Source organism: Grampus griseus, assembly GCF_964374135.1.
Source record: "Grampus griseus genome assembly, chromosome: 12".
Lineage (NCBI taxonomy): Eukaryota > Metazoa > Chordata > Mammalia > Artiodactyla > Delphinidae > Grampus > Grampus griseus.
The window spans coordinates 40,330,432-40,358,361 of NC_139006.1; the positions used below are offsets into that span (position 1 = coordinate 40,330,432).

The following is a 27,930-nucleotide window of genomic DNA, read 5'->3' on the forward strand; positions in this document are numbered from 1 at the left end:
ACCATTGTTTCACTGTGGTTTCCTCTGATCTGGGAATAACCTGCATCTGCTCTACCCTTAAAACACTTAAGGAGTTCACTCACACTCTCTCTCTGAGGTGAAGTTCACTTAACATAAAATTAACCATTTCAAAGTGTAAAATTCAGTGGCATTGAACAGATTCACGATGTTGTGCAACTATCAACTGATATCAAGTTCCAAAACAGTTTATCACCCCAAAAGAAAACCCTTTACCCGTTAAGCAGTCACTCCCCGTTTCCCTCCTCCCCGCCCCATTCCCTGGCAACCACCAGTCTGATTTCTGTCTTCATTGATTTACCTATTCGGGATTTTTCTGGTCACTTTATGAAAATCTCCCTACAAAATACTGAATCAAAACTCTGTGCTTCCAATGCAGGGGGCGTGGGTTGGATTCCTGGTTGGGGAACCAAGATCCCACACGCTGCGGGGCGGGGCCAAAAGCAAAACCAAAAACAAACAAAATCTTTTATTATGCAGTTCTCTTTTTGCTCAAAGTTACATAACACATTTAAAAAATTTCACATTCCACGCCCCGCCTCCTTTCGACAACTGCAATAAAAACAAAATCCGACCGTCTTCTTCAGTCTCTCTAAACCTGACATTTTCTGTCTCCCATACCATCCCAGTTTAGAATTCACCCGGGAAATAATGCATGAACAGAGAGCCTGATTTGCTTGTTTATTTGTAGTCCACGCAGTCGAATTCCGTTCAACGAGACCCAGCTGCCCTCTCGGGCAACCGGTTAGGCGGTTCAGGGACAGGGTAGAGCCTGGCCAGCGGAAGCCACACCCATCCGCTGCTCTCCCGGGCAAGGGCAGTCGCCACCACCAGTCCCGAGCCCTGGGCAGCGACCGGAAGTGCGGTCCGCCGGGGGCGGGAAACGGTGACCCAACGCGGAGCACGGGGCGGCGGCCAATCGGAAGCTAGCATTACAGCGTAAAGGGCGGAAGAGAAGAGGTCTAGTTCCGGACGCGGCTGCCGCCGCCGCCGCTGTAGCCGCCATCTGTCATCTCAGCTCCGGCACCAGCACTCCGTCGCCCCTACCCCGCTGCCTGTCTCCTCGGCGGAGGCTGCTTCCTGGTCCTGCCACCTTTCTGCTCTGTTCTCGTCGCTGACTTCTTCCCCCACATGGATCTGGTCGGAGTGGCATCCCCTGAGCCCGGGCCGGCAGCGGCCTGGGCACCCAGCAAGGTGAGTGGCGGTCGGGACTGACGTACCTGCCACAGTCGCCTGGGCTGGTCCTCTCGGAGGGCCCGGAGAGGGTGGCAGGCGCCGAAGCGGCTCCGCAGGCGATTCGGGAAGTTCTGGGCGGGACCCTGACCACCTCGGAACGGGGGACGGGCGGCGAGGCTGCGGGGCTCGGGGTGGGAGAGGCAGGGAAGGGGCACAGGCTACCAAAGTCCACCCTGGGCGGTTTGGAGTCTCTGTCTAGTCCTCTGTAACAAATATTTGGGCAGGACTCACTTAAAGGTGCTGACATTTGACGGAAAACAAGCACGAACTTGTTTTTCACCGGCCACATGAATCAGTCCAGTTATACACAGAAAGCCCGACAGAAGGGTGGTTTAGGAAGCTGTTTCCTTAACTTGGCAAGCGTGGTTATCCTACTTGGGCAGTTTCTTGTTTTTGAAGTAGTAAAAGATAAATCCAGGCGCACCCTCCCTCGGCTCCAGGCTGATTCTCAAGTGTTTACATACTGTTGAGACGGTTATGAAGTTCTCATTTACCTGGGTTTTAACGTTTAAGCTTTTCCCTGTAATGGCCACCTAAAATGTTTATTTCACATTTGGTTTCTGGTTTCAGGCTGCTGCTTTTCATGATACTTTCATTAGAAGGTTGAAAAGATTCTTTTGCTACTTTATGGAGGGTTTACTTGAAAGCAAAAGTGGGTCAATTGCGATTTTGTGTTCCTCAAATTAAGGTTGTGAAGGTTTTTTAACTTCATAATGGTTCTTTTTTGATTTAATGGACATATAACAACATATTTAAGGTGTACAGCATAATGATTCGATATGTGTATTTATTGCAAAATGTTCACCACAATAAGTCTAGTTAACATACAGGATTACAATTTTTTTTCTTGTGATGAGAACTTTTAAGGTTTACTGTCTTAGCAACTTTCAAATATATAGTACAGGATTATTAGCTATAGTCACCATACTGTGCATGACATCTCATGCCTTATTTATTTTGCAGCTGGAAGTTTCTACCTTTTGACCACCTTTACCCATTTCATGCACTTCTTTACATGCTGACACAGAACATTTGTTCCATATAAAGGGTCACTCATGACTCTTACTAGATCTTCAGACTAGGTCTTAACAGAAAGTGGGGGAAATAAGTAGCTTTTAGGTAAAGCTTTTAGGTAAATTTTTATAAAAGTTCTCATACAACCGTAGAGAGAATCAAATATTCCATTGGCAAATGTGGTTACATCTATGTGTTACTTTGCGTATTTTTTTCTATCAAGGCTTTGTTTACAAGGCCAAGATCAGTAGACATAAAAGGATGAAATCAGTAGAGAGATACTAGTAAATATATACTTTACGTGTTAAATTCCTCCAGGTAAGCATCTGTAAAGCTTGTAAAAATGTCAGATAAAACAAACGTTGCTTAGAATACCTAACCTCAGAACAAACTTACAAAACGAATTCAGTAATAAAATATTTGATATCAGTCATATTTTCATTTAGGTGTACATCATCAGAACTATAAAATTTTATTTTCACTGTTCAACAAAAAATCATCTTGGGGTTTATTGGTGTTCTGTTGAGAAGACAGCATTTTCATAGGCAAAACAAATAGAAAGATGCTACAAGTATTAATCATTTCCTTCTCTAACCTCTTGAAAGACTGAAGTGATTATAGAAGCCTTTGTGGAGGAGGTAGAGGTTTGAGGAAAGTCTTGGAAAATGGAAAGAATATTAAAGGCTGGCAGTTCTCAAAACTTTTCCATCAGGACTTCTTTACACTCTTAAAAAACATTGAGGACTCCAAGAATTTTTGTTTATATTGGTTATATCTATTGATATTTGTCATATCAGAAATTAAAACTGAGATATTGAAAAAAATGTTTAAGTGATTATGTTAATATAAATAACATTTTTATATTTAAAAAAAACTATTTTCCAAAACAAAAAATTAGTGAAGAGTAGTATTGTTTCGTATTTTTGTAAATCTCTTTAATGTCTGACTTAATAGAAAACAGCTGGATTCTCATAGCTCCTTTTTTCTTCAATCTGTTGCAATATGTGTTAGTTGAAGTATATGATGAAAGTCTGTCCTAACAAATATGTAGATTATAGCAGGCATAATTGAAGATGGGTAATAAGAGCACGGTAGACGCACTAAGAACAAACTGAGTTAATCTCTAAAAATGCACATTTAAAAAAATATTGAAGTGTAGTTGATTTACAATTGTTGTGTTTAATTTCAGCTGTACAGCAAAGTGACTTAGTTACACATATACATACTTTTTTAAAAAATTTTATTTATTTTATTATTTTTGGCTGTGTTGGGTCTTCGTTGCTGCGTGCGGGCTTTCTCTAGTTTTGGCGAGCGGGGGCTACTCTTCGTTGCGGTGCGTGGGCTTCTCATTGCGGTGGCTTCTCTTGTTGCAGAGCACGGGCTCTAGGCGTGCGGGCTTCAGTAGTTGTGGTGCACGGGCTCAGTAGTTGTGGCTCATAGACTCTAGAGCGCAGGCTCAGTAGTTGTGGTGCACGGGCTTAGTTGCTCCGCGGCATGTGGGATCTTCCTGGACCAGGGCTCGAACCCATGTTCCCTGCATTGGCAGGTGGATTCTTAACCACTGCGCCACCAGGGAAGCCCAGCATACATTCTTTTTTATATTCTTTTCCTTTATGGTTTATCACAGGCTATTGAATATAATTCCCTGTGCTATACACAGTAGGACCTTGTTGTTTATCCATCCTACATATAATAGTTTAAAATGCACATTAATATCCTCAGCCTACTTACTACCTTTGAAAATTTTAGAAAACATAAGAATACACATGCACACATTCTAGTAGCCACCAGAGTGCTGCCATCATATCTGATACAGACTCTGGAAAACCTCACTCCACACTCTTGAGAGAATGAGAATGGGAAAGACAAAAACTATCTTAGAACTATTATGAGAATAATTTTGACCTCTTAGACACCCTGAAAGGGACTTGGGGTCCCCAGTTACAAAATCCCAAACTGCTGTTATGAACAAAGAATTTTAGGGAGTATTCCAAGCAGGGAGAATTGACAAACTGTAGGCAAAAGTCAGGAAGTATGTAGCTGTGTTGGAAAGAGCTGTAACAAATGGATTAGTGGTACTCCTCAAAACTGTCAAGGTCGCGGGCTTCCCTGGTGGTGCAGTGGTTGGGAGTCCGCCTGCCGATGCAGGGAACACGGGTTCGTGCCCCGGTCCGGGAGGATCCCACGTGCCGCGGAGCGGCTGGGTCCGTGGACCATGGCCGCTGGGCCTGCGCGTCCGGAGCCTGTGCTCCGCAGCGGTGAGAGGCCCGCGTACCGCAAAAAAAAACAAAACAAAACCCAAAAACAAAAAACAAAACAAAAAATAACTGTCAAGGTCGCCAAAAACAAAGTCTGAGAAACTCAGAGCCAAGAGGAGCCTAAGGAGACATGATAGCTAAATGTTATATGGTATCCTGGAAGTTATCCTGGAATAGAAGAGGGACGTTAGGGGAAAACTAAGGAAATCTGAATGAAGTATGCACTTTAGTTAATAATAATGATTTGGTTCATTAATTGTGACAAATGTACAGTATTTATACGGGGAAGCTGGGTATGGGGTATCTGGGGACTCTCGATACAATCTTTGTGATTTTTCTGTAAATCTAAAAATACTCTAAAATTGAAAGTTTAAAAAAAAAAAAAAAGATTAGTGTTGTTGTACAGACCCAGATCACGTTTTGCAGAGATCCTTGTTTTGAGAAGTAGAATTACCCACTTAAATATTTTGCCTAGATTATGTCTTCTACCTGCATGCATGAGCAGAAAAGGGACCTTTCTGTGGGGTTATGGTTCTGTTGACTTGCTTCAAGTTGAGGACTGAATTTTTTTTATTATGTGCCTCCTTCATGTTTGCTTTTTTTTTTTTTCAGTTTACTTGATCGTTTCCCCATAGTTGTGTGCAGTAAAACCTTAAAAAAAAAAGTGGGATGGGCAGCTGGGGATGCATCTTTAGGAGTAGAAGGAAGGGGGAATGATTTCCCACTAGTCTGCAGCCAGCCAGATGTGGGAGAATGGTGGTTGTGATGACCCCAAGTTGCTGAGTTTAGTGGTGGCAGTTTCCCAGAGGAGAGGAAAACAAGGTTGGTGAGGGGTCTTCAGCAAACCGGAATCAGGGAGCTAGTGATGGGCTTGATAGATGTCATTTAAAGGAGAATAACTAACTGGAAAGGATTGTGTGGAGTTTCCCATCAGATCTTGATGCAGTGGGAAGTTTATGCTGGTCAAGGGAGTAGTGGGAAAGGACGTTGGATCGCTGGGATAGAGCAAGATGATGAAGGGCCTTTTACTCTTATCTCCTTAGATTTATTATTATTTGAACATTTGACAGAGTTTCTCTGTTCACAAGGAGTGTTTGACTTACTGAAGAGTTGCAAGATGACGACACAGGATTCCCCTCCATACACCCACTGGTGCCCATTTGTGGGAGGAGCCCCCAGTGCCTTTTCTAAGCCCCCCTCAGGGTGGTGAACCGCTTGTGCCTGTGGAGGACTGTCCCTGCCCAGCAGCTCTCCCTCCAGCCCAGAACATTTTATGGAGGGATTTTGGCTACTGGTTTGAAGAGTTTGGATTTGATTTCAAAGTATAGAAGTTGGCACACTTTCGGAAGTCTTTACTTATTTATCCCACCCAAGGAAATTGTCTCAGTGTGAGGTTGCCCAGCTGAGCCGGTCAGCAGAGGTGCAGGGAAGTACAGCTCTAGAGTCTGAGGCTCCGAGGAGCAAGGTCAGTAGGAGTGGGCAGTTAGGGTTTCTTGGTACCCTCTTGGTCTCTGCATGTTTCCCTTTCTGATTCAGTCTATCTTGGGGGTAGGTAAATCTCTGCCACAAAATAACACAGTTACTGCCTCTCATTTTTGCCTCTCCGAGAGATTTGCTGCTGGTGTTTTAACACCTTAGAATTGATTGACTGCTGGCAAGAGAGTAGAAGCATCAGAAGTGGGTGGGCAGGGACTTCCCTGGTGGTCCAGTGGTTAACACTCTGAGCTTCCACTGCAGGGGGCACGGATTCCATCCCAGATCAGGGAACTAAGATCCCATATGCCAGGTGGCACGGCCAAAAACAAAACAAAAGAAATGGGTGAGCAAAGCAGCTGACTGCAAGGTGGAGAGAAGGACTTTACAATAGGAGGGGTGTAGAAAGGCACCAGACCTCTACCGCTTAGGCACAGCCTGGCAGTTCCATGAGATATCTCCAGGTTTCCTTTTGGCACATCTTGTTCAGTAAATACTTGAATGCCTCGTTATGTCTGAAGCTGTACACTGGACTCTGAGAATGAGAAGACCTTGCCCTTCAAGGGGCTCTTGCTGTGTTGTGGCTGATGAATTTAACTATCTAATACTGTTATGGGAAGATAAAGGAAAGGATCTAATTTTGTCTGATAAAACTGAGATAACCCTATGGAAGAGCTGACACTTAATTGGGTGAAATAGAGAAGGAAGAAAAACCTTTGAGAGAGAAGGGGATGTGTGAGGGGTGAAAGGCGTGGAAGGGTGAAACTATGCCATATTTAGCATTTAATTAGTGTTGCCAGAGTCTAGGATAGGTGAGAGTCAAGCCTGGAAGGATAAATTAGGTCAAGCTGTGAAGGGCATTCCTTGCTGAGAAATTTGGATTTTAGACTGCAGGCAGTACAGCAGTTTGCTTCTCCCATCCCAGGACAAGGTGTTTAGGGAAGCAGTATAGCAAAACACTCTTAAGCCCTACTGCCTTGGTTCAAATCTCAGCACTTCCATCAACAGTGTTATCTTGGGTTAAAAAACTTTTCTGTGTCTCAGTTTCTGAATCTATGAAATGGGGATGATATTGCAACTACTCCAGTGTGTCACTTAATCTATGTAAGTTAGGTGTATTTAGCCAATATAGAGAGTATCCCCGTGGTGCCTGTTATGCTACTGTTAGTCATTGCAAAATGTGATTGACAGTTCTGAGCTAGAGAATACAGTTATTTGCCTTTTGGAACCTGGACTTTGATCACACCAAGCATTTCTAGGTGAGAGGCAGCATTTTATCTTCTACCTAGAAGATGCAGAAGCAAGTCAGGAGAGTCATGTGGCCAAAAGATTAGCTATATTCTCAAGATTACAGACCTCAAAATCCTCACCAGGAGAGTGCTCAGTTGCTGACAAGATCTGAGTCAGTGGAAGTCATACCACACCATGAGGAAACCTTCCTGTTGTTTCCAGGCCTGGCCTTATACAAGGCCAGAACAGTTCTGCAATAGGCTAGTATAGGTGGGGGCTGGGGGCATCTCACCAGTCTCAGGGTGAGACTAGATAAAACTTGATTCTGATTCACTTAGGCATAAATATAATGATCATTTATCACCCTTATGTGCTTCACCCTAACAGTTTGAACCAAATAAATCCCTAAACCTCAACGTTATGGAACTTGAGCAAGGGTAAGTTGCCCAGTTATCCCTGGGAGTCACTCCAGCAGGCCCTTAGACCAACTAGAGGGCCTGTACTGGCTAGACTTGATTAAACAAATTTGTGGCCAAAACACTTACCATTATATGCTATATTCTAAATTAGACTCTCAGTAATAGTTAAGCAATGAGTTTGGATTTTATCCTAAAGGCAGTGGGAGACATTAAAACAATAAAGAGCTTTAAGTAAGGAACTGAACCAATCAGATCTGCGTTTTAGAAAAACCATTACGCTGTGGTGTGGAGAATGGAAGCAAGCAGAAAGATGAGTTAGGAGGCTCTTACAGTAGCCCAGTGATGGGAGGATGATACCGGAAAGGGGATAGAGAGCTGGGCAGCTTCAAGAGATACTTAGACATCTTATTCAGTATTAACGGTCTTAATCACTAGACTATCAAATGGAATCATTTGCTGCTGCTAAGTAAAGCCTGCCCCCCTCAAAAATTAGGAATTGTGAAGTAAACCTACGGTTTGTACGTATTTCAAGAGGGCTGAGATAGTGATGCCATCGAGGAGGGCTGAGTGGCTGGCTGCTCTAGAAGAGTCTCACAGAGTATTACTTTGCTCTAGTAGTATTGTTTCAAGAATCTGTTTCTCAGCTTCCAAAGTTCAGAAATATAGGATTCATTGTTTGTTATTGCTGTTTTTATTTTCGCATATTCCAAGGTGTCTTGAAAGGGTCTGCCACACACTTTTTACATGTAGAAGACTTACTGCTTAAATTAGAAGGAAGTGTAACTTCTAAGTGGGCTTTGAATTGTGGTAGTTGGTATATAGCCTGTTCCTGTAAGAGGATCTACCCAGAAGCCAAACTATAAGCAGAAGGTTGCTTGGTGAGCATGGAATCAGAACAAGGGGCATTACATGAACTCATTGGCTAGTTGGTGATGCTAGAGTAGCCTGTGCTTCCCCTCAACTGTAAGGACATACCCACCAAGCAGGCTGGAGAGTGCTTTTGGCTGTCGTAGTTTAGGTTTATCTTTGATTAGATTTGAGCTGGGATATATTTTTCCTTTTAAGATGATTTCTGCAAAAAAGGTAAGCATTCCTTTTGAGTTGATTTAGATAGTCTAATTCTCAAAAGATAACCTTATTTCCAAGTTTGGAAAGTACTTTAAGTTCATTATTATGAATAGAATTGCCTTTTTTTTTTATAGTGTCCATGGGCTACCCCTCAAAATACAATATCTTGTTCTTTGTCTGATGTAATGAGTGAACAGTTGGCTAAAGAATTGCAGCTGGAAGAAGAAGCTGCCGCTTTTCCTGAAGTTGTGTGAGTAAAATTCATAGAGACTCTACTTTATCTAGCAGCTTGTTATAACAGTCTTAGGATCTGATTAGTGATTGTCATGACAAATGATTCAGAAATACATTTAGAAAAGCAGTGCAATAGAAAGAGCACTGTTTTGGGAGTTCACTGATACATGGGTTTTGGTCCTAATTTTGTTACTAGTGTTCAGTATTATCTTGGGCAAACCACTCTGTTTCTCTGGGTTTTAGTCATTGCAACAGTTGAACTCTATTATCAAATAGATTAAAAAATAATGAAGTAGGGTACAGTTTTGATCAAATGTTTGTTGTTTATCTTTTCATATATATGTTAGCTCTCCTTTGATCAGAACACAGAACGAATGAATTTTGGGTCTGTTTGGTTTTTATTATAGGCCCTTTAGCTTTCTCTTGAAGCTCTCCTAATCCTAGTTGGTGCTTTCACAGGTGCCTGCTATTGGTCAGAGGGCAGCTGGGCAGAAGAGAGTGAAGGGTTTGGTAAAGTTCTTTTCCATTGTTTCTTCAATACAGTTAACACTGAAAAGGCACATCTCACCCATAACTGGTAGCGTCTCTTTACACAAGCACATTATATTAGTCTATACTGCCTTATTTTGAATAGCGTTGCTGAAGGACCATTTATTACTGGAGAAAACATTGACACTTCCAGCGACCTAATGCTGGCTCAGATGCTACAGATGGAATTTGACAGAGAATATGATGCACAGCTTAGGCGTGAAGAAAAAAAATTCAATGGAGATAGCAAAGGTACTATGACCTTATTGTGTCAACTCCATCGGGTGGTAGAAAATGCTTGTAATGTGCCCCTAAATAAATCTTCAACCATTTTTGCCTTTTAAGTTTCCATTTCCTTTGAAAATTATCGAAAAGTACATCCTTATGAAGACAGTGATAGCTCTGAAGATGAGGTTGACTGGCAGGATACTCGTGATGATCCCTACAGACCAGGTATCAGTGCTTTTATTTTCTGGGGGCATAGAATGGGGATGTAGGAAGACTAAGTATTTTATATTTGTCTTTGAATCTCATTTGGTAATTTACTATTAGATTCAAATATCTTTTTCAGATAATAGTGAATGCAGCAATTTAGTCTTTGCTATTTTTACATACTTGGCTTGTCTTAATCGCCTTTAGCAAAACCAGTTCCTACTCCCAAAAAGGGTTTTATTGGAAAAGGAAAAGACATTACCACCAAACATGATGAAGTAGTATGTGGGAGAAAGAATACAGCCAGAATGGAAAATGTAAGTTACAGAAGTATTACTCTGAATCAAAAGTTTTATTAGAATAAGTTAAAAACATAGCATTCTAAATACAGTATCTTTAAATTTCTAAAAATATCCTTCCTCCTTTCTAAGGATATTTTAGATGACAGTATAGCAACACCGTGGGAACTGAGCCACTAATGAGAATATAATGTACCTCAGAATAAAATCCTACATCAATATTAAGAAAACTAGTTTGATTTACATTGATTCTAAAATTAAGAAATGGTTCTTCTGAAACTAACATTTATTTTTCAGCATCTTATTTTCCATAAAATACCTGAGAAACAGATAACAATGGTGATTGGCGGTTAAGAATGGGAGATAAATATACTTTCTACTGTATACCCTGTTATAATTTTTGAATTTTTTATCTTGTGCCTGAACTACCCCTGCAAAATCAGAAACACAATGTAATTTTTAAAAAATAGGAGAGGGCTTCCCTGGTGGCACAGTGGTTGAGAGTCTGCCTGCCGATGCAGCGGACACAGGTTCGTGCCCGGGTCCGGGAAGATCCCACATGCCGCGGAGCGGCTGGGCCCGTGAGCCATCGCCGCTGAGCCTGAGCATCCAGAGCCTGTGCTCCGCAACGGGAGAGGCCACGACAGTGAGAGGCCCGCGTACCGCAAAAAAAAAAAAAAAAAGGAGAAAAAGAAAAATGGCATTTTTTTCCTCCCTCGTAATTATCGTGGTTAATATAAAACATTTAGGCTCTAGAATACAAATACTTGTTAAGTAAACATATTCTAGAAATAATCCAGATCTGACTCTAGAACAACCCTGTCCAGTAGAACCTTCTGTGATAATAGAAATGTTCTGTGTCAGTGCTGTCTAATATGGCAGCCATATTCGACAATTGAGCACTTGAAATTTGGGTGGTACAACTGAGGAACTGAATTTTTAATTTTATTTTAATCAATTTAAATTTAAATATCCACATGTAGCTAGTGGCTTCCGTATTGGACATAATTGTCACGGTGTGGGCATAGCTTGTGATTTTAACCCACTCTTCAAAAATAATTGACTATGAAAAACAATTTTTTTTTTGGTAAGATTTGGTATGATTTTGAAATATAATGTATCTTTGTCTGATATAAAAGCATAAGGTATTTTAGCATATGTTCAAAGCATATGCTAAAATACCTTAGTTTTTAGATGTGTTTGGATGTTTTCTATGCATATAATAAACCTTCCCGGGGCTTCCCTGGTAGCGCAGTGGTTGAGAGTCCGCCTGCCAATGCAGGGGACACAGGTTCGTGCCCCGGTCCGGGAAGATCCCACATTACCGCGGAGCCACTGGGCCCGTGAGCCATGGCCGCTGAGCCTGCGCGTCCGGAGCCTGTGCTCCGCAATGGGAGAGGCCACAACAGTGAGAGGCCCGCGTACTGCAAAAAAAAAAAACATAAAAAATAAAAATAAACCTTCCCTTCCTTTGGGATACAGTTTCTTAAAAAGCCTTGTTTCCCTTTCTGTTGGGCTTACCAGTGAGTTATTTTGCTTTTTCCTCTGTAATACCTGTGGGTTCTGCTTTCATAGCATTATCATCTATTGAGTAGAAAACCCAATCCATGTAAAACTGATTTTCTCATTGTTTTTTGTTTTCACTTCCCCATTTTAAAGTACTCAGATGCTAATTTTTCTCTTCTTTTTGGCAGTTTGCACCTGGGTTTCAGGTAGGAGATGGAATTGGAATGGATTTAAAACTATCAAACCATGTTTTCAATGCTTTAAAACAACATGCCTACTCAGAAGAACGTCGAAGTGCCCGCCTCCATGAGAAAAAGGAGCATTCTACTGCAGTAAGTATGCTTAACGTTTTTGTTTCTGTTTTTTTAGTGGAAAGATTCATATTAGAAAACTTCATGTTCAGAGAAAAAACAAGATAAAACTTCATGTTTGATGTTTTTTTCATGAGATTGACTTTTCAAATCAAAGATGTAAATAAAACCCAAGTAGCTTTGCCATTTGACTTTTCAGATTTCATGTAGTGGTTATTAATCACTTATTCAAAACTAACATTTCAGTGGTCATAATTAATTTGGACTGTGTAGTTTACATTGCATATGAAAAGTTGTTTCCTATCATGATATATTTATAATAACTTAATAGTCTACAATGTTTTACCTTAACAAAGATAGTATATAATATCTGAGAATAATTTTTAAAACTTTAGAAAAACAAACTAATGGTAAGTACATTAGGAGAGCTATTTAAACTTTGGAGATAAAATTTTGACTAAACTAGAGTCTGATTTTTAATGGTTCTTTTAGATATTCACTTTCAAAGACATTAGAGTTACAGAAATGAATTGTATCTCGACAGCACTCTTTTAAGAGCCTGTTGTATATACACCTAGGTAAATTAATAATAAAGGTTAAAAAAAGTATATATTCTGAATGTTAGATACTAGAAATGGCTCAGAAAATGTTTTGTGATTACCAGTTATTTTCACTTACAGTGCTTTATCTTTTGTAGGAAAAAGCAGTTGATCCGAAGACACGTTTACTTCTGTATAAAATGGTCAACTGTGGAATGTTGGAGACAATCACTGGCTGTATTAGTACAGGAAAGGAATCTGTTGTCTTTCATGCATACGGAGGGAGGTAAATGAGCAAATTACAATACCATCATATCAACAAAAGCTTAGCCCCTTCTCCCTGATATTAATGGATTTATACAAAATCAAAGTTCATTCTGCATGGCAAACAGTTATTTTTAAAGTGTTATTGTAGGAGGTCTCAGCAATATAGGGATGTGTAAAGAAAAACACAACCAGGGGAGTTCCCTGGTGGTCTAGTGGTTAGTATTCAGCTCTTTCACTGCTGTGGCCCAGGTTCAATCCTTGGTCAGGGATCTGAGATCCTGCAAGCTGTGCGGTGCAGCCAAAAAAAACACAAAACCACAATCATCCCAATTCTGCCATCCAGAGATAACCATTAATAATTTTGTTGTAGACTCCTCCAGTCTTTTTTCTATGAATATATTATTTTTCACATTATTGTAATTATACCATAACATACAGGCAGCTGTAAGTGGCATAGCAAAATCTGAACCTGAGTTTGACTCAAAACCCACGTCTTTCCACTGTGGGACCCTTTGGTACCAGGTTGGGAGGGCCATACTTAGATCAGTTACCAATTCCTACCCTTTTAATAATGCTTTCATTATTTAAAGAAATGTCTTTAAAGATCATATGCCATTTTAGAGCTTACCCATTTTACTTTTGTTATGAGGGTTTAGTTGAGTAAAGGATGGTATGAGGAAGAGAAAAAATTTTAAACGTGGATGCTGTTGAGAGAACGTGCTTAAGCCAGGAATATGAAGTCATCTGGTTACTTAGCTTTGAAGTCTTACTAGTTCAGTAAGGCTTACTATCTCAGCTATTCCTTTACCTGAACATTATTTATAAACAAAAATGTTAAAATAGATTACAGATTATTCTAGTTTTTTTTAGGTTTAGAAGGTATTTATTTTATACTTAAGGGGATTCAAACAATTATTGGTCAAGTCCTTGTCTTTGTTTTTCTTAATTATTTAACTAGTCTCCCTTTCTAAATGAGACATATACATATAATCATGTATTGAATTATACTAAGTTCCGAAATGAAAGGGATAAAATGAATTTTAGGATAAAATGGCTCAACATTTTTCAAGCAACGTGATATGGAGCAATTTACTAAATGTCATTTAAAAACTGACCCTTACCTCGTAGGATTTTGTTGGGGGTAAGTGAAATCATGTTTTATAATAACTGGTATATATTAATTTTAGTAAACATTTATTTTTTTCTGGCTTTAAGCTTTGTTGCCCTCTTTCCAAATTTCAGTTGAGCGTTCCCTGAGACCAGGCAAACATAACTTAATTGCACAAATTATTTTAAAATGAAAGATTACTCATGGTAGAAATTAAACTGTACAGAAAGGATTAAAATGAAGGTAGCCTTCATCTTACCAGCTGTCGCCCCACAGGTTTTTCCTCTAAGGGCAACCACTATTAATAGTTTTTAGTCTAGCCTTCCAGAAATTTTTATGCATGTATTTCTTATTTTGTTTGTACAAAAGAAATTATATTCTGCATTCAGCATCTTCATTTTTCAGTTAATATATCTTATATCCTTTTATATTGCTGGTTTATATCATACCAGTTTTATAGTAGAACATTCTACTTTGTGAATATATAGGAGTATCTTTGTACATATACTTTGGTGTGCTTTTGCAAATAAATCCTTAAGCTAAATTCCTAACATTTGAAATTTCTGGGGCAGAGACTACATGCATTTTTTTCCCCTTTCTGTTAAATAGTATAAGGTCTTATTGAATGGAGAGTATCAGATTTTGCTCACTGTTTGGGCCTCTGAGCTGGCTATTGTAGCAAGCAATGTTTCTTGATTTCTTTTATTTATTAAAAATTAAAGAAAAATTTTTTTCTTGTATGTCACACCAAAGACCAGAAATCTCAAATTTGTGTTTACATTTTAATGGTAGGGCAGTTGCAGTTTTCTCTACGAGCTAGTCACATCCTCAGGTTGCATACATTCTGAATGTCAGTAGGTATTACCAAATTGCCCTATGAGAAAGTTAACCAGTTTATGCTACCACCAGCAGTATGAGCCTGTTTCCCTCATCCTCATCAGTGCCTAGTCTTATCAAACAATACTTTTTTTGTCAGTGTGAAAGATGAAAAGTACCTTTTTAATATTTTGGTGTGCATTTAATTATGGTTAAGTTTTTTTTTTTTTTGAGTGTATTGGCCTCTTAAGTTTCTTTTTCTTGTCAATTGCCTTGTTTAGCCTTTTCCATTTTCTGTTTTACTTAATGATGCTTTGATATAATGAATGAGCTCCCTTTCCTTCTGGTGGAATTGGTATTGCAATCTGTACTTTGGCATTTGTAAATTAGCAAAGCTAGAGAGCATTCGGTTTTCAGCAACTGAGAGTAAATATTTTTTAAAGTGTATGTTAGTTTTCTCTGCTACGTAACAAATTACCACAGATTTAGCAACTTAAAACAACACCTATTTATTATCTCATGGTTCCTGTTGATCAGAAGTTCGGGCAGGCACGGCTTAGCTGGGTTCTCTGCTCAGGCTCTCCCAGGGCTGCAATCCACGTGTCAGCTGAGCTGCATTCCTTTCTGGACATGGGTTCCTATTCCCTTGGCACAGTTCAGTTCCCTGCAGCTGTACGACAGAGGTCTCTACTTTTTGGTTGGCTGTCAGCCAGGGGCTGCTCTCAGCTCCTAGAGGCCCCTGCAGGTCCTGGTCATGTAGCCCTTTCATACAGCAGGTTACTTCTTCAAAACCAGCGGGAGACTCTCTGCCTTCAGTCTACTGAGACTGAGTCTTAGACAATGGAATGTAATGCTGGGCACGACTATACCATCACCTTTGCCATATAATGTAAGCTATTCAAGGGAGTGGCTATCCCTCCCACACTCAAAGGGAGGGGCTTATACAGAGTTGTACACCAGGGGCTGGGATCTTGGGGGGCATTTTAAGTTCTGCCTGCCATAAAGCTCTTCTGGGTTCTGTCAGTCTCAGGTTGGCCAAGTAATCAACAGTTATTTGAATAGTAATATGTTTTAGATTTTTCAGGGAATAAGTGTATAACATGTTTTCTGTTGTCAAAGAGCTTATGGTATAGCCAAGAGGAGAACGTTACAGTAAGAACCGTTATGGTCCATTAAAGATAATACATAATAGAGTACACAGTTAGACAAGTGAGACCTCAGGATAGGAATAGAGAACAGAAGAAGATCATTGCCGGTCACATTCAAGGAAGAGGTCATGATGAAGTTGGATCTCAACCTGGATTTTAAAAATAGGTTTAAAAAAAAAAAAAAAGACAACCCTCCCCACCCCCCAGTACTGAGTGCAAAAAGCTAGTTGCAGAATATATACAGTATACCATCTATTTAAATTTTTAGTTATACAGAATGTAACATACATGGTTTTTTTAAAATGTATGTTTGTGGATACTTACGTATGTGTGTGTATCTTTTTAAAAAGACTAGAAGGGTACTATTCATGATTGTGATTGTCTCTAAAGAGTTGGAATGGGGAAGGAAACTACCAGGGGTGGTAAATAATCAAAAGGAACTTCAGCTTTATCTGTAAAGTTTAATTCTTTTTAAAAAAAAAAAAAAGTGGGGTGGGGGAGGGGTGCTGAAAATGGGAGGATTGAAATTTAGGCGATGAGACTTGTCAATGAGGAAATTAGAAGGTATATATGTAGAGGTAATAAGATGTAAAATTGTGTAAGCAAACCAAAAATTGGTAAGGAGGACCTTAAAAGCTAGGCAGAGGGATGTGTAATTTAGTGAGAAACACAGAAGTTTTTTTAGTAAGAGAATGACGAGATTAATCTTACAAATTAGATTTTATCCTAGAGACCTTCCAAGTTAGGGATCTCCTAAGTGGTGTTTTTTTTTTTTTTTTGTGGTGCGCGGGCCTCTCACTGCTGTGGCCTCTCCCGTTGCGGAGCACAGGCTCCAGACACACAGGCCCAGCGGCCATGGCTCACAGGCCCAGCCGCTCCGCGGCATGTGGGATCTTCCTGGACCGGGGCATGAACCCGTGTCCCCTGCATCGGCAGGCGGACTCTCAACCACTGCGCTACCAGGGAAGCCCCAGTGGTGTTTTTGATAGGGCCTCATCTACCTACGGTTAAATTATTTCAGTGACAGGAAACTTACCATCTCAAAATCCAAAGACGTTTATTATAACATCTTTAAATTATTGGGAATTTTTTCCTTGTAAAGGATCTCTAGGCTGTCTCCCTGAAAATTGGTTCATTCATTCACCAAGTATTTGTGCAACTTCCGTGTTCCAGGCTCTTCTAGGTGCTGGGGCTACAGCAATGTATGGTACAAGGACGGTCCCTGCTCTGCTCTCACAGAATGTGCTTCCTCCCCACCCCTCCCTTCAGTCCCCTTCCAGGACTATCAGATATGTGCTACGCAAATAGATAAAATAGGGTGATGTCATAGTGACTGGTTGACTGCTTTTTATCTGTAGGACAGGGGAACCTCTGATGAAGGTTTCCAAGGTGAGGTGTGTGTCGAAGGTGAGAGTGGACAGTCTGTGCTGTTGGATTGGATGTGTGGTGTGAGAGGATAGATTCTTGGCTAGAGCAGCTGGGTGGTACCATTTACTGAGGTGAGAGACTGGGGATAGGCAGGTTTAGGGTACAGTTATCAGGAATTCTGTTTTGGGCATGATATGTTTGAGATGCCTTCTCGACATCCAACTGAAGTCAAGTAGGGATGAGATAAATGGGCCTGAACTTCTGGAGAAAGTCAAGACTAAGGATAGAAATGTAGCAGTTATCTGTATTTAGATGATATCTAAAGCCATGGAGCTGTCACACTTCTTAGGTAGAGAAGGCAGTTAGGAAGAGAGGGCGTTACTTAGAACCAGTTAGAGTTTGTACTGTAGCCTTCTGAGGCTACCTGGAGGAGGAGGAGTCTGCTGGGAAAATATGGTCCCAGAAGGAGGGGATTGGGAGTTTGAGTCAGATTCTGTGCTCTAGATATAGTTCCTTTCTTTTCCAGACTAACATCCCTTCAGAGGTTCAAAGGTAAATCTTGTCTCTCCTTCCACCTTCCCCCTTTGGTTCACACTGCCACCACCATGGTTCAGACCCTCTCAGTGGCTCGCTGTTGTGGGACTGTTGAATTAGCATCCTAAGCATCGTCTAGACTCTTTTGCTCCCTTCCATTGAGTTTTGCCTCTGAACCATCCCGGGCAGACCATAGCCTATTTTAAAGTGTATAGGTCTTCATTGTTCCTCAAGTTTAATTCCATAGTCATTAAATGAAGATTATATTATGGGTTGTTGAAAACTGTTGAGAATTTATTTGAAAGTGTGTTTTATTAAAAAAGCTAAAACCTAGGGTTTTCTTAAGACCTCAAACTTGAAGCCTTAAAAAAAAACCAACCCAAGACTTGACATTCTCAGAGAAGGCAGATCCACTTTCATGTCATAAAATCTTTATTTTGAAATTGTTTTGTTATCTGGCGACTTGAACTGACTTAATGTTTGTTTCTTCCACTTAGCATGGAGGATGAAAAGGAAGATAGTAAAGTTATACCTACAGAATGTGCCATCAAGGTATTTAAAACAACCCTTAATGAGTTTAAGAATCGTGACAAATATATTAAAGATGATTTCAGGTTTAAAGATCGCTTCAGTAAACTAAATCCACGTAAGATCATCCGCATGTGGGCAGAAAAAGAAATGCACAATCTCACAAGGTAAAGAAAATCATCGTGCTAGAAGTCATCTTGGGTGATCACTTGTTTGTATTAGGCCTACCAGCCAGGCAAAAAACCCACACTTTCTTTCAAATTCATTTATAGAAAGTATGAAAGGCCTTGAAATTTTAGTGCTTAAGGAGAGTTTCTGTAAGAAAACATTTCCATGTATATAACCTGAATTCATACTTGTAGGATGAAAAATCCATTTTGTTTTTCTTTCCTCAGTAAAGTTTGAGGGAAATTAAGTCATTTTCAACTGCAGATATTTTGTCATATATCTAAACGCTATCTTTTCCAGTTTCCCGTTAGGCATATTACAAATAATGATTTCCTTTTTTGTTTCAGAACATGTTTATTCCATCTAATGTTTGTTCATTTGGTGAGGGCAGGGTTTTACCAGTCAAATTGCATTTTGCTTTAATTTATTAGACTTGTTTCTCAATTCTCTACGCAGAATTTATCAAGGAATTTGCTTTGTCAACCAAGAAATTAATAATCTTTTTTACATACAAACCTGCCCACATCTGAACCGTGAAAGCTTTTAATTTTAGTTTGTTTTTCCTGAAGATGTTTGCTTTCAAAAGTAATTATCTATATTTATTAGCTGCAAAAGTCTTCTACTTAGTAGGACTTCTAATTAGAATAATTTCCTAAGAGGTCTTGCTGTCCTCCGATCTCTTTTCTGGATTACTAAGATCTCATCACTGCCTTTCTTAAAATTTTTCAGCGGCTCCCATAGTCTTTGGTGTAAAGTTCAAAGTCATCTTGCGATGTGGAGCCTGCCTGTCTCTGTAGCCTAAACCCACATTGCCCTTCCTCCTACTCATGATCCAGCTGCGTTGATTTATACACACTCCCCGCATGGACTGTGCTCCTGGACTCCTCTGTGCATCTCCACAGCATCTCCCCACAGTTGGAACCTGGCTAATTCCTATTTGCCTGCTTCTTCCTTGATGCCTCCTACCCCCACCTCTGCCAGTGCATGTACCACATTGCGCTGTAATCATCTCCTCACTTGTCTGTTGTTTTCACCAGGCCGCAGGCTCCATGAGGGCAGAGGCTGTTCTTACTGCCTTTGCCTTCCAACATTCCCCAGATTACAACATAGTCCCCCCTCATTGCAGGACCTTGTTAGATATTTGTTGAATAAATGAAATTTCCTCTCCTTCTGATCTTCACATTCTTAATCATTTCTTTCTGTATAGAATGCAGAGAGCTGGAATTCCTTGTCCAACAGTTGTGCTACTAAAGAAACACATTTTGGTTATGTCTTTTATTGGCTATGATCAAGTTCCAGCCCCTAAATTGAAAGAAGTAAAGCTCAGCAGTGAAGAAATGAAAGAAGCCTACTATCAAACTCTTCATGTAAGTTGTGCCTTTCAGACCATTCACACACCAGCTTTAAACAATATTTCCTCTAAACTAAAAAAGAAATGCCTAAAATAGTACTATTTTAAGGTGATATAACGAGGAAAAACTGAAGTTTGTGAAAGAATGTTAATATTGAAGAATTGTCTTTATATCAATATGCGTATGTCTTGAGTTGTTTTAGGAAAATCTTAGTGGAGAAAGTGAGGGCTCAGTTGTTAGCATTAATGACATAGAAGCCAGAAGCTATTATTGACAAAACTTCATTAACTAAAACTTGATGTTACTATATTTAGCAGATATAGTGCCTCAGTAGTTTGTGTGCCTTTTTGAAACAGTGAAGGGAAATACCTTTCCTGTTGGGGAATTAGAGGGAAGCAGATTTGGTCAATGAAAGTAAGTGATGATGAAAAGAAGGTAGTAAGGGGTGGTTTCTCCATCTGTGCAGGCATTAGAGTTGGGAGGCACTTGTCAGGAGTATTGAGGAAGCTATTTATGCTTTGGGACAGCAACCAAATTCAGTCTGGGGTCCTTCAAGCTTAAGAAATGCTCCTCATATTGTTGTTGTTCCTCTGTATTGTCTTTTTTTTTTGTCTTAATTGAATAGTGGAGAAACATGTTTTTTTGTTTATTTATTTATCTATGGCTGCATTGGGTCTTCGTTGCTGAGCACGGGCTTTCTGTAGTTGCAGTGAGTGGGGGCCACTCTTCATTGCGGTGCATGGGCTTCTTATTGCGGTGGCTTCTCTTGTTGCAGAGCACAGGCTGTAGGCACGTGGGCTTCAGTAGTTGTGGCTCGTGGGCTCTAGAGCGCAGGCTCAGTAGTTGTGGCGCACAGGCTTAGTTGCTCTGCGGCATGTGGGATCTTCCGGGACCAGGGCTCGAACACATGTCCTCTGCATTGGCAGGCAGATTCTTAACCGCTGCGCCACCAGGGAAGTCCAAAACATATGTTTTTAAAACAGTCTCTGCGTGGAACTCTTATATCATGCGGCAGTTGATGTGAATATGAACGTATTATCCAAATTAATTTTTTAAGATATAGTTAGATAATCCAACTTTCTCTGCCTTCAGTTGGAAAACATTCAAAGAAAATTAAGCCTACTTTTCTGGCTTCTTTTGGCTGTGGGGTGGCTGGGGCAGAGATTAAGTAGTGATGTGCCCTTCCTATTTGATTCTATTAAAGCTGGGAAACAAAGCATTAATGCTGATTTCTACTATGAGGCTAGGGGTCACCATCAGTCATGAATATATAATGCCGCTTAATTAAGAAGAATACTTCTTTCCCACTCTGTCTGGCAGGAAGTACTTTTTACCTTGGAGTTGTATACACTCCATAGAGCTCTCAGTGGGATGTTTGCCCTGTTATGAAGGATAAGCCTAGGTCCCCTGGTTAGTGACCATAGCTGTCTTACGTATGTGGGATTCCAGGACTACCCTTTGGTCTCCTGATCTCATTGCTGTCACATGGATAGGGAAGTAGAGTGTCATGTGCTCTTCCCTTCCATTGTCTCACTGTGCTCACACCCTCCTTCAGGGTAGGAAAAAAAAAACAAAAAACCAGTCCTAGACTGTACAAAGAAGAAGTAAGTTCTTTACCCTGGTTTTGCTCTTTATGGAAAATATTGGGTGACATAGACATTTTAGTTGTGTAGGTAAATTAGAGTTGTTCCTTCATTTTCTAAATGTCTGCCTTGCCTCCTTACAGTTGATGCAGCAGTTATATAATGAGTGTAAGCTCGTACATGCCGACCTCAGTGAGTACAACATGCTGTGGCACGCTGGGAAGGTGAGGAGCATTTTGTTAACGTTCAGGTTAAGTGACTTGATGTAAATTACTGAAGGTACAGAAATCACTGTGCTCTATATTTAAATAGGTCTGGTTGATAGACGTCAGTCAGTCTGTAGAACCAACCCATCCTCATGGCCTGGAGTTCTTGTTCCGTGACTGTAGGAATGTCTCACAGGTAGGCATGTAAACTAACTGTCTTTTTTATGGGCTATAACATATTCAAACATTTTTCTCACTCCTAAGGCAAGTAAGATGATTGTATTCTTAGAAATTAAAGGAAGAGTTTAGTTAACTGGTTGCTTTCAAGGTAAAGAGACAAAGATTGATTTGTCAGATTTCATTTTTTGCAAGAATTTGATTGCATGCCCCACATTTGGGCCACTGAATTAAATTTCCAAGAGAGTAAGTTTTTATTTTGGTTCTAAATATTTAAGCAGTCAAGTAGACATTTAATATATGCACAGTGCTTTAAGGGAAGCTGGCCTGAAGCAAGCCTGCATGCTTACTGCCATTGTTATTATACTAAAAGAATAGTTTTCCTAGTGGTATAGTCTGACCACATTCTCTGAAGCAGAGTGAACAGATTAGGGAAGGTAAAACTCAGTAATCACAGAGTTGGGAAGCATTTGTTTGCTGTTTCTAAAGGAAATGAATTGTCAGCAACAGATTCAGATAGAGATGATCTTCCTAAATATGACAGAACAACTTTATTTTGGAAATACTTTCTGAGCCTACTGGAAAATGTTAATTCATGGGATTTAGTGATTATTTTGTGTCTGCTCATTCAAAGCAACACCAAGCAATTTTACATATACCACTCATACATAGCTATGGAAGGTGCAATATGACAAACTTACTAAGTCTAGATGACAGCCCAGATGTGTGAGAGGACAGTAAGCAAGTAAAACCTGAGTGTCGTTATACTTGAATTGGAAACATCTGTAGCTTAAAAATTATGGAAGGAATTCACTGGCGTTTTACAAGTACACTATTCCCTGTTTTTTTTGTTGTTGTTGTTTCTAGGAGAACCTTGCTAATAAGTCTACTGACTTTCTTATATTTCTTTACTAGTTTTTCCAGAAAGGAGGCATAAAGGAAGCCCTTAGTGAACGAGAACTCTTCAATGCCGTTTCAGGTTTAAACATCTCAGCAGATAATGAAGCTGAGTTCTTAGCTGAGGTAAGTGTTATAAGGCTGTTTTTCACCTTGCTGTTAGTGGGGACCTGGATAGAGTAGATAATGAAAACCAGAGCTAAGTTTATCCTCTCATCCCCTCAAAAACAAAATTAATTAGAGATTTTTCCTTTCTTGAGATACTGTTTTTGATCCTTCTTTTCCAGGCTTAAACCCTAGGATAAACATAACAGCAGAACACTTCTTCAAGAAGTTCATAGTTTGGTTGAGATGGACAAATAACACATTTCCAGTATATGCCTTTTTCCCTGACCGGTGAACACTCTGGGTGACACAAAAAGCAGTAACACTTGGTCCCTGCCTGCCTTTAACTGAATACAGAGATTCAGCAGTGGCCATCCTTGGAAATACCCAGTCATTACAATATGGACCTACAGAACAATACAATAATAATAAAAAAAAAATACCTCCGGGGAAGTTCTCTGAAAATTGAACAAAAACTGAAAAGTGAAACAGCAGCTAATTATTCCCAGCAACCTGCCAAAGCAGAGAATGATTATAGAATCTGTTCCAGAAATCCCCATATTGACTTGAATTTGGCCAAGCTGTGCTGGAGTCTAAGGCCAGAAGCGAAGTAACAGGAAGATGGTAAATCCAGCCTTTAGTTCAGTACAGTTGCTCTGTACAGTTACTGGGTGTTACTGCTGTTGAATCAACTTTGGAATTTCCCTTTTCTTGTTCCCTGAAAGCTGTATAGGTTATATAGTAAAACATATCTGATGCCAATTGCTAGCTTGATAAAGACACTAAACATCAACCCTGGTAATGGCATCAAGTAAAAACATACATGTATGTGACCCACTGTAATATGTGTCACACACTGTAATTCTAATTCAAGGCCAATGTCGTTAGGAATGACCTAGTTTTAAGAGAGTAAAAATACTGGTTCAATCTCAAGCATAATTGCTGTGAAGTAGGATTTTGACAAATGGATTTAATATATTAATTTTATAGATAGAAGCTTTGGAGAAAATGAATGAAGATCACGTTCAGAAGAATGGAAGGAAAGCTGCTTCATTTTTGAAAGATGATGGAGGTCCGCCAGTGTTATACGACGAATAGCACTAATATCCACTGCTTTCAGTGTTAACACAGTGGTGATTGTCAGCTGCCATTAGCAAATGAAGTTATGGGTGACTTGAAATACCAAAACATGAGGAATGTACAATGGTGCTTCTGTGCTTTTTTTCCCTTGTAACCCATATGCCAGGTATGTGGAATTTTTAGCTCAGCATTGAGAGACTGAAATGTCAACTACCTCTCATGATATGAATAGGATAATATAATTCTTAACAGCTACAGGTTATCTAGCTGAAATCAACCTGATTTTAAGGATTTGTGGCATAAAATGTTTGATGAGAATTTTTAACATTTCCAAATACGGGAGGAAGGGACAGATGTGTTTACAAGGGAGGCTTTTATTACAACTTACTTGCTTTTTTCACCTCCCTGTTTTGTGTTGCGTCTTTCCTCATATATTTTATTTACCTAAAATTAGCCCTTCTCAATTCTTTTTCCAGACTGTGACCATGATTCTAAAGGAAAATTTCTTCTCTTTAGTAGCTGATATAAATGGAAATTTGGTTTCAGAATGGCTGACAGAAATAGACATAAGCAAAGTACTTTTTTTGGTATATCTTGAATTATGAACTGAATTCTTCTTTTCCACACTCACATGCAAGGAAAGGCATCATCGGTTTCTGAAAGAGATAAATATATAAGTACTTTTCAACTATCCAAATTTTTTAAATTTAACTTTCAGCTTTTCTACATTTAGGTGAAATAGTTAGGATGTAACTCACGGTGCAGCTGCTCTGCATTTATAATGAAAATGTAAATTATCTAGAAGGACAGAATGGAATCTTTAACCATGTTTGACATATTTTAATGAAGTCAGTGAAACAAAGTTCAGTTTACGTTTCACTCAAACTATATACTTACTAATTGATTTTGAGAGAAATATAGCAAGCTAATTAGAAACATTATATCATCAAATGATGAAAAGTATGTATAAAACAAGTTGAGTACCAAATTAAACAACTAATTTGAACTATCTGGCCTAACTTTTAATAATGTTTAGTACTGGCTGGACTCCACTTCTTAATGCAGCCAAAGTACATTGGCTTTGTTAGGATTGAAGCTCATTCACTGCAACAGAATCATTCCTCCTATTGTTGGAATCAGATTGGAATCACTAAAGACCTAACCTTTCTGTCTGGTAATAGAAAGTAAAAATCTGAACTTTGCCCTTGAAAGCTTCTACATTAAAATTATTTAAAAATGCCAAATATATTCTTTCTAGAAAAATAGTTTTGTTTCTGTTGTATAACTTCTAATTGCATTTCAGAGAAGTGTGATTTGGGGTACTCATTACATTTCTGAAATGTTTACCACTATGAAAGAAATATTTAGATGACTGATGATTATTGGCTTTACAGAAGTTTCAAAGAACTAATTTTAAAAACAGTTAACCATTAAATTTTGTTTTGTTTTGTTTTCTGACATACTCTGACGGTAGCAGCAAACTGTTGCTGTGTGGCGTTCTTGGAGTGTGCTGTGAACATGCTTCTTAAGAAATTAAAAACGAAGAGATCATTTTAGATTTGGTTCTCTGTGTGGATTCTTCCTGTTCCTTGGAAGTATTAACTTATGTCCTGGCACCAGGTTACCCCTTCTGTTTAAGTTAAACAGTGCTATTTTCAGCAGTTTTTTTTCCTCTCAACTTCCCATCTTTAGATTTCACTTTTAAATGACCTACTTCACATTACAAACAGGTTTTTCCTCATATAGATCAGTGAGTAAATTTTTCACACAGTGGAAAAAGAAAGTGGAAAATATTGATTTGCTAAATAGTCAAATACAGATGGGGGAAAAAAATGGAAATAAGCATATTTTGTTTCATTTTAATGGAAGTGGATATATGAATATCTATAAGATAAATTATCAAAATAAAGATTATATGTAGAGAATTTTTATTTCAACAAGATAATTTTTTGCCAGTTTCTTTAAAAAAATCTTTTCTGCTTACAAAAGTAAGACGTGCATTCTCGTTTATTTGATTTTTATTTTATTTATTTATTTTTGGCTGTGTTGGGTCTTTGTTACTGCACGTGGACTTTTCTGTAGTTGCAGTGAGCGGGGGTTACTCTTCATGGCAGTGCATGGGCTTCTCATTGCGGTGGCTTCTCTGGTTGCGGAGCACGGGCTCTAGGCGTGCGGGCTTCAGTAGTTGTGGCTCGCGGGCTCTAGAGCACAGGCTCAGTAGTTGTGGCACACAGGCTTAGTTGCTCCGAGACGTGGGATCTTCCCGGACCAGGGGTCGAACCTGTGTCCGCTGCATTGGCAGGCATATTCTTATTCACTGTGCCACCAGGAAAGTCCATGCATGCTCATTTAAATTTAAATATTATAGAAATTCAGAAATGCTAAAGTAAAGGTTCCTTGCATTCCAAAAATCATTGCATGTAGTGGGGCATACACCCCTGCCAATTTTTTTCCCTCAGCAAATGTTATATTCTCTTTAAAAAAAAAAAAATCTTTGAACAGAAAGTGAGATGAAGCGAGGTAGCTGATGGTGAAGTGATGATCATGGTAAACCCCTAAGGAAGATGAAGGAGATGGAGGCCCCGAGATATGGTAGAAGCAGTACATTTTCTGTTGTTGCTCATTTAGGCCCTGGGCATCAGAAGAAATTGTTGTCTGCACCTTTTGAAAAACTTCTGAGCAGTTTCCAACACTTTAGAAATTGCTAGGGAAAAGCTCATCTGATTGTATTTTCAAACCTCAGTACTTCTATTTTTGAAGATATATATTTTAAGCATGATTATAAGTTCTCAAAGTTTGTTTATTTTTAAATTTATTTTTTTATTTTTGGCTGCGTTGGGTCTTCATTGCTGCACATGGGCTTTCTCTAGTTGTGGCGAGCAGGGGCTACAATTCGTTGCTGTGCACAGGCTTCTCATTGCTGTGGCTTCTCTTGTTGTGGGGCATGGGCTCTAGGTGCATGGGCTTCAATAGTTGTGTCACGCGGTCTCAGTAGTTGTGGCTCACAGGCTCAGTAGTTGTGGCACACGGGCTTAGTTGCTCTGCAGCATGTGGGATCTTCCCGGACCAGGGCTCAAACCCGCATCCCCTGCATTGGCAGGCAGATTCTTAACCACTGCGCCACCGGGGAAGTCCCTAAGTTCTCAGAGTTTATAGTTGGAGGCATATCAGTTTATTCATTTCAAAGCCTTTTGTTTTTATTCTTCGATTTCATATTTGTTTCCCAATTCATAAAACGGTTACATTTGGGAGCAGCCTTACTTTTGCTGTCCTGGGCTTTCCAGCTTTTCCCCAAACATAGCTAGCTTTTTGAGGAGTTAAGACCAAATATAGTAGAAAGATAAGAACAAAGCAGATGGAGGGGGAAGGTGGGGTATTCATTTCAGAATAAATGAGTGAGCTACAACTTACAGCTCTAAACTGTTTTTCTCTCTCTAATGCCTTCTGGCAGGGAAAGAACACATAATCAAATAGAATGCTTGATGCTAAACCATAAGAACGGCATTTGGGTAAAGTGCCAAATGATGAGCCAAAATTTATGAAAAATGTGGGAAATATCAAAAAGGGTTTGAAAAATTAAATCTTAAGAAGAAACACATGAGTCCATTGCTTGAAGTTTTAATATATTATTATTAAGTAACAAAAACAGTACTACTCATTTCCTATTTCATCATTTTGAAGTTGAGTTATATTCGGAAAAGGATAAAACAAATATTGGACAGAGTAATTGAAGGCTTTGTCCCCAAATGTTTTCTCCCCTAAATCCATATGAAGCCTTAACCCCTATTATGACAACTGTATTTAGAAATGGAGCCTTTAAGAAGGTATTAAAAAAAAAAAGGTATAAATGTTAAGTGAAGTCATAGGGGCCCTAATCCAACAGGACTGATGTCCTTATAAGAAGAGGAAGCAACACCAGAGACCTCCCTTCACGCAAGCACAGAGGAAAGGCCATGTGAGGACACACGAGAAGGCAGCTGTCTGCACCCCAAAGAGAGGCCTCACCAGACATCAGCCCTGCACTTTGA

The 27,930-nt window shown here is 39.6% G+C and overlaps 1 protein-coding gene across 1 annotated transcript; it reads left to right on the forward strand.

Annotated features, from left to right (window-relative positions):
* The first annotated feature begins 984 nt into the window (after positions 1-984).
* Positions 985-25,767, forward strand: RIOK3 (RIO kinase 3). The gene is made up of 13 exons (XM_082668270.1): positions 985-1,212; positions 8,851-8,966; positions 9,585-9,730; positions 9,824-9,931; positions 10,118-10,227; positions 11,904-12,047; positions 12,724-12,851; positions 18,304-18,501; positions 19,710-19,869; positions 21,581-21,661; positions 21,750-21,839; positions 22,736-22,843; positions 23,813-25,767. Exons 1-13 carry the CDS (start codon positions 1,150-1,152, stop codon positions 23,918-23,920), a joined length of 1,560 nt encoding a protein of 519 aa, XP_082524396.1. The 5' UTR covers positions 985-1,149; the 3' UTR covers positions 23,921-25,767.
* Positions 25,768-27,930: the final 2,163 nt, after the last annotated feature.

Coding starts and splice junctions, on each gene's coding strand:
- RIOK3 (XM_082668270.1), top strand. CDS start 1,150: ATGGATCTGGTCGGAGTGGCATCCCCTGAGCCCGGGCCGGCAGCGGCC. Junction 9,932..10,117: donor TGATGATCCCTACAGACCAG/GTATCAGTGCTT, acceptor AATCGCCTTTAG/CAAAACCAGTTCCTACTCCC. Junction 21,840..22,735: donor ACTGTAGGAATGTCTCACAG/GTAGGCATGTAA, acceptor TTTCTTTACTAG/TTTTTCCAGAAAGGAGGCAT.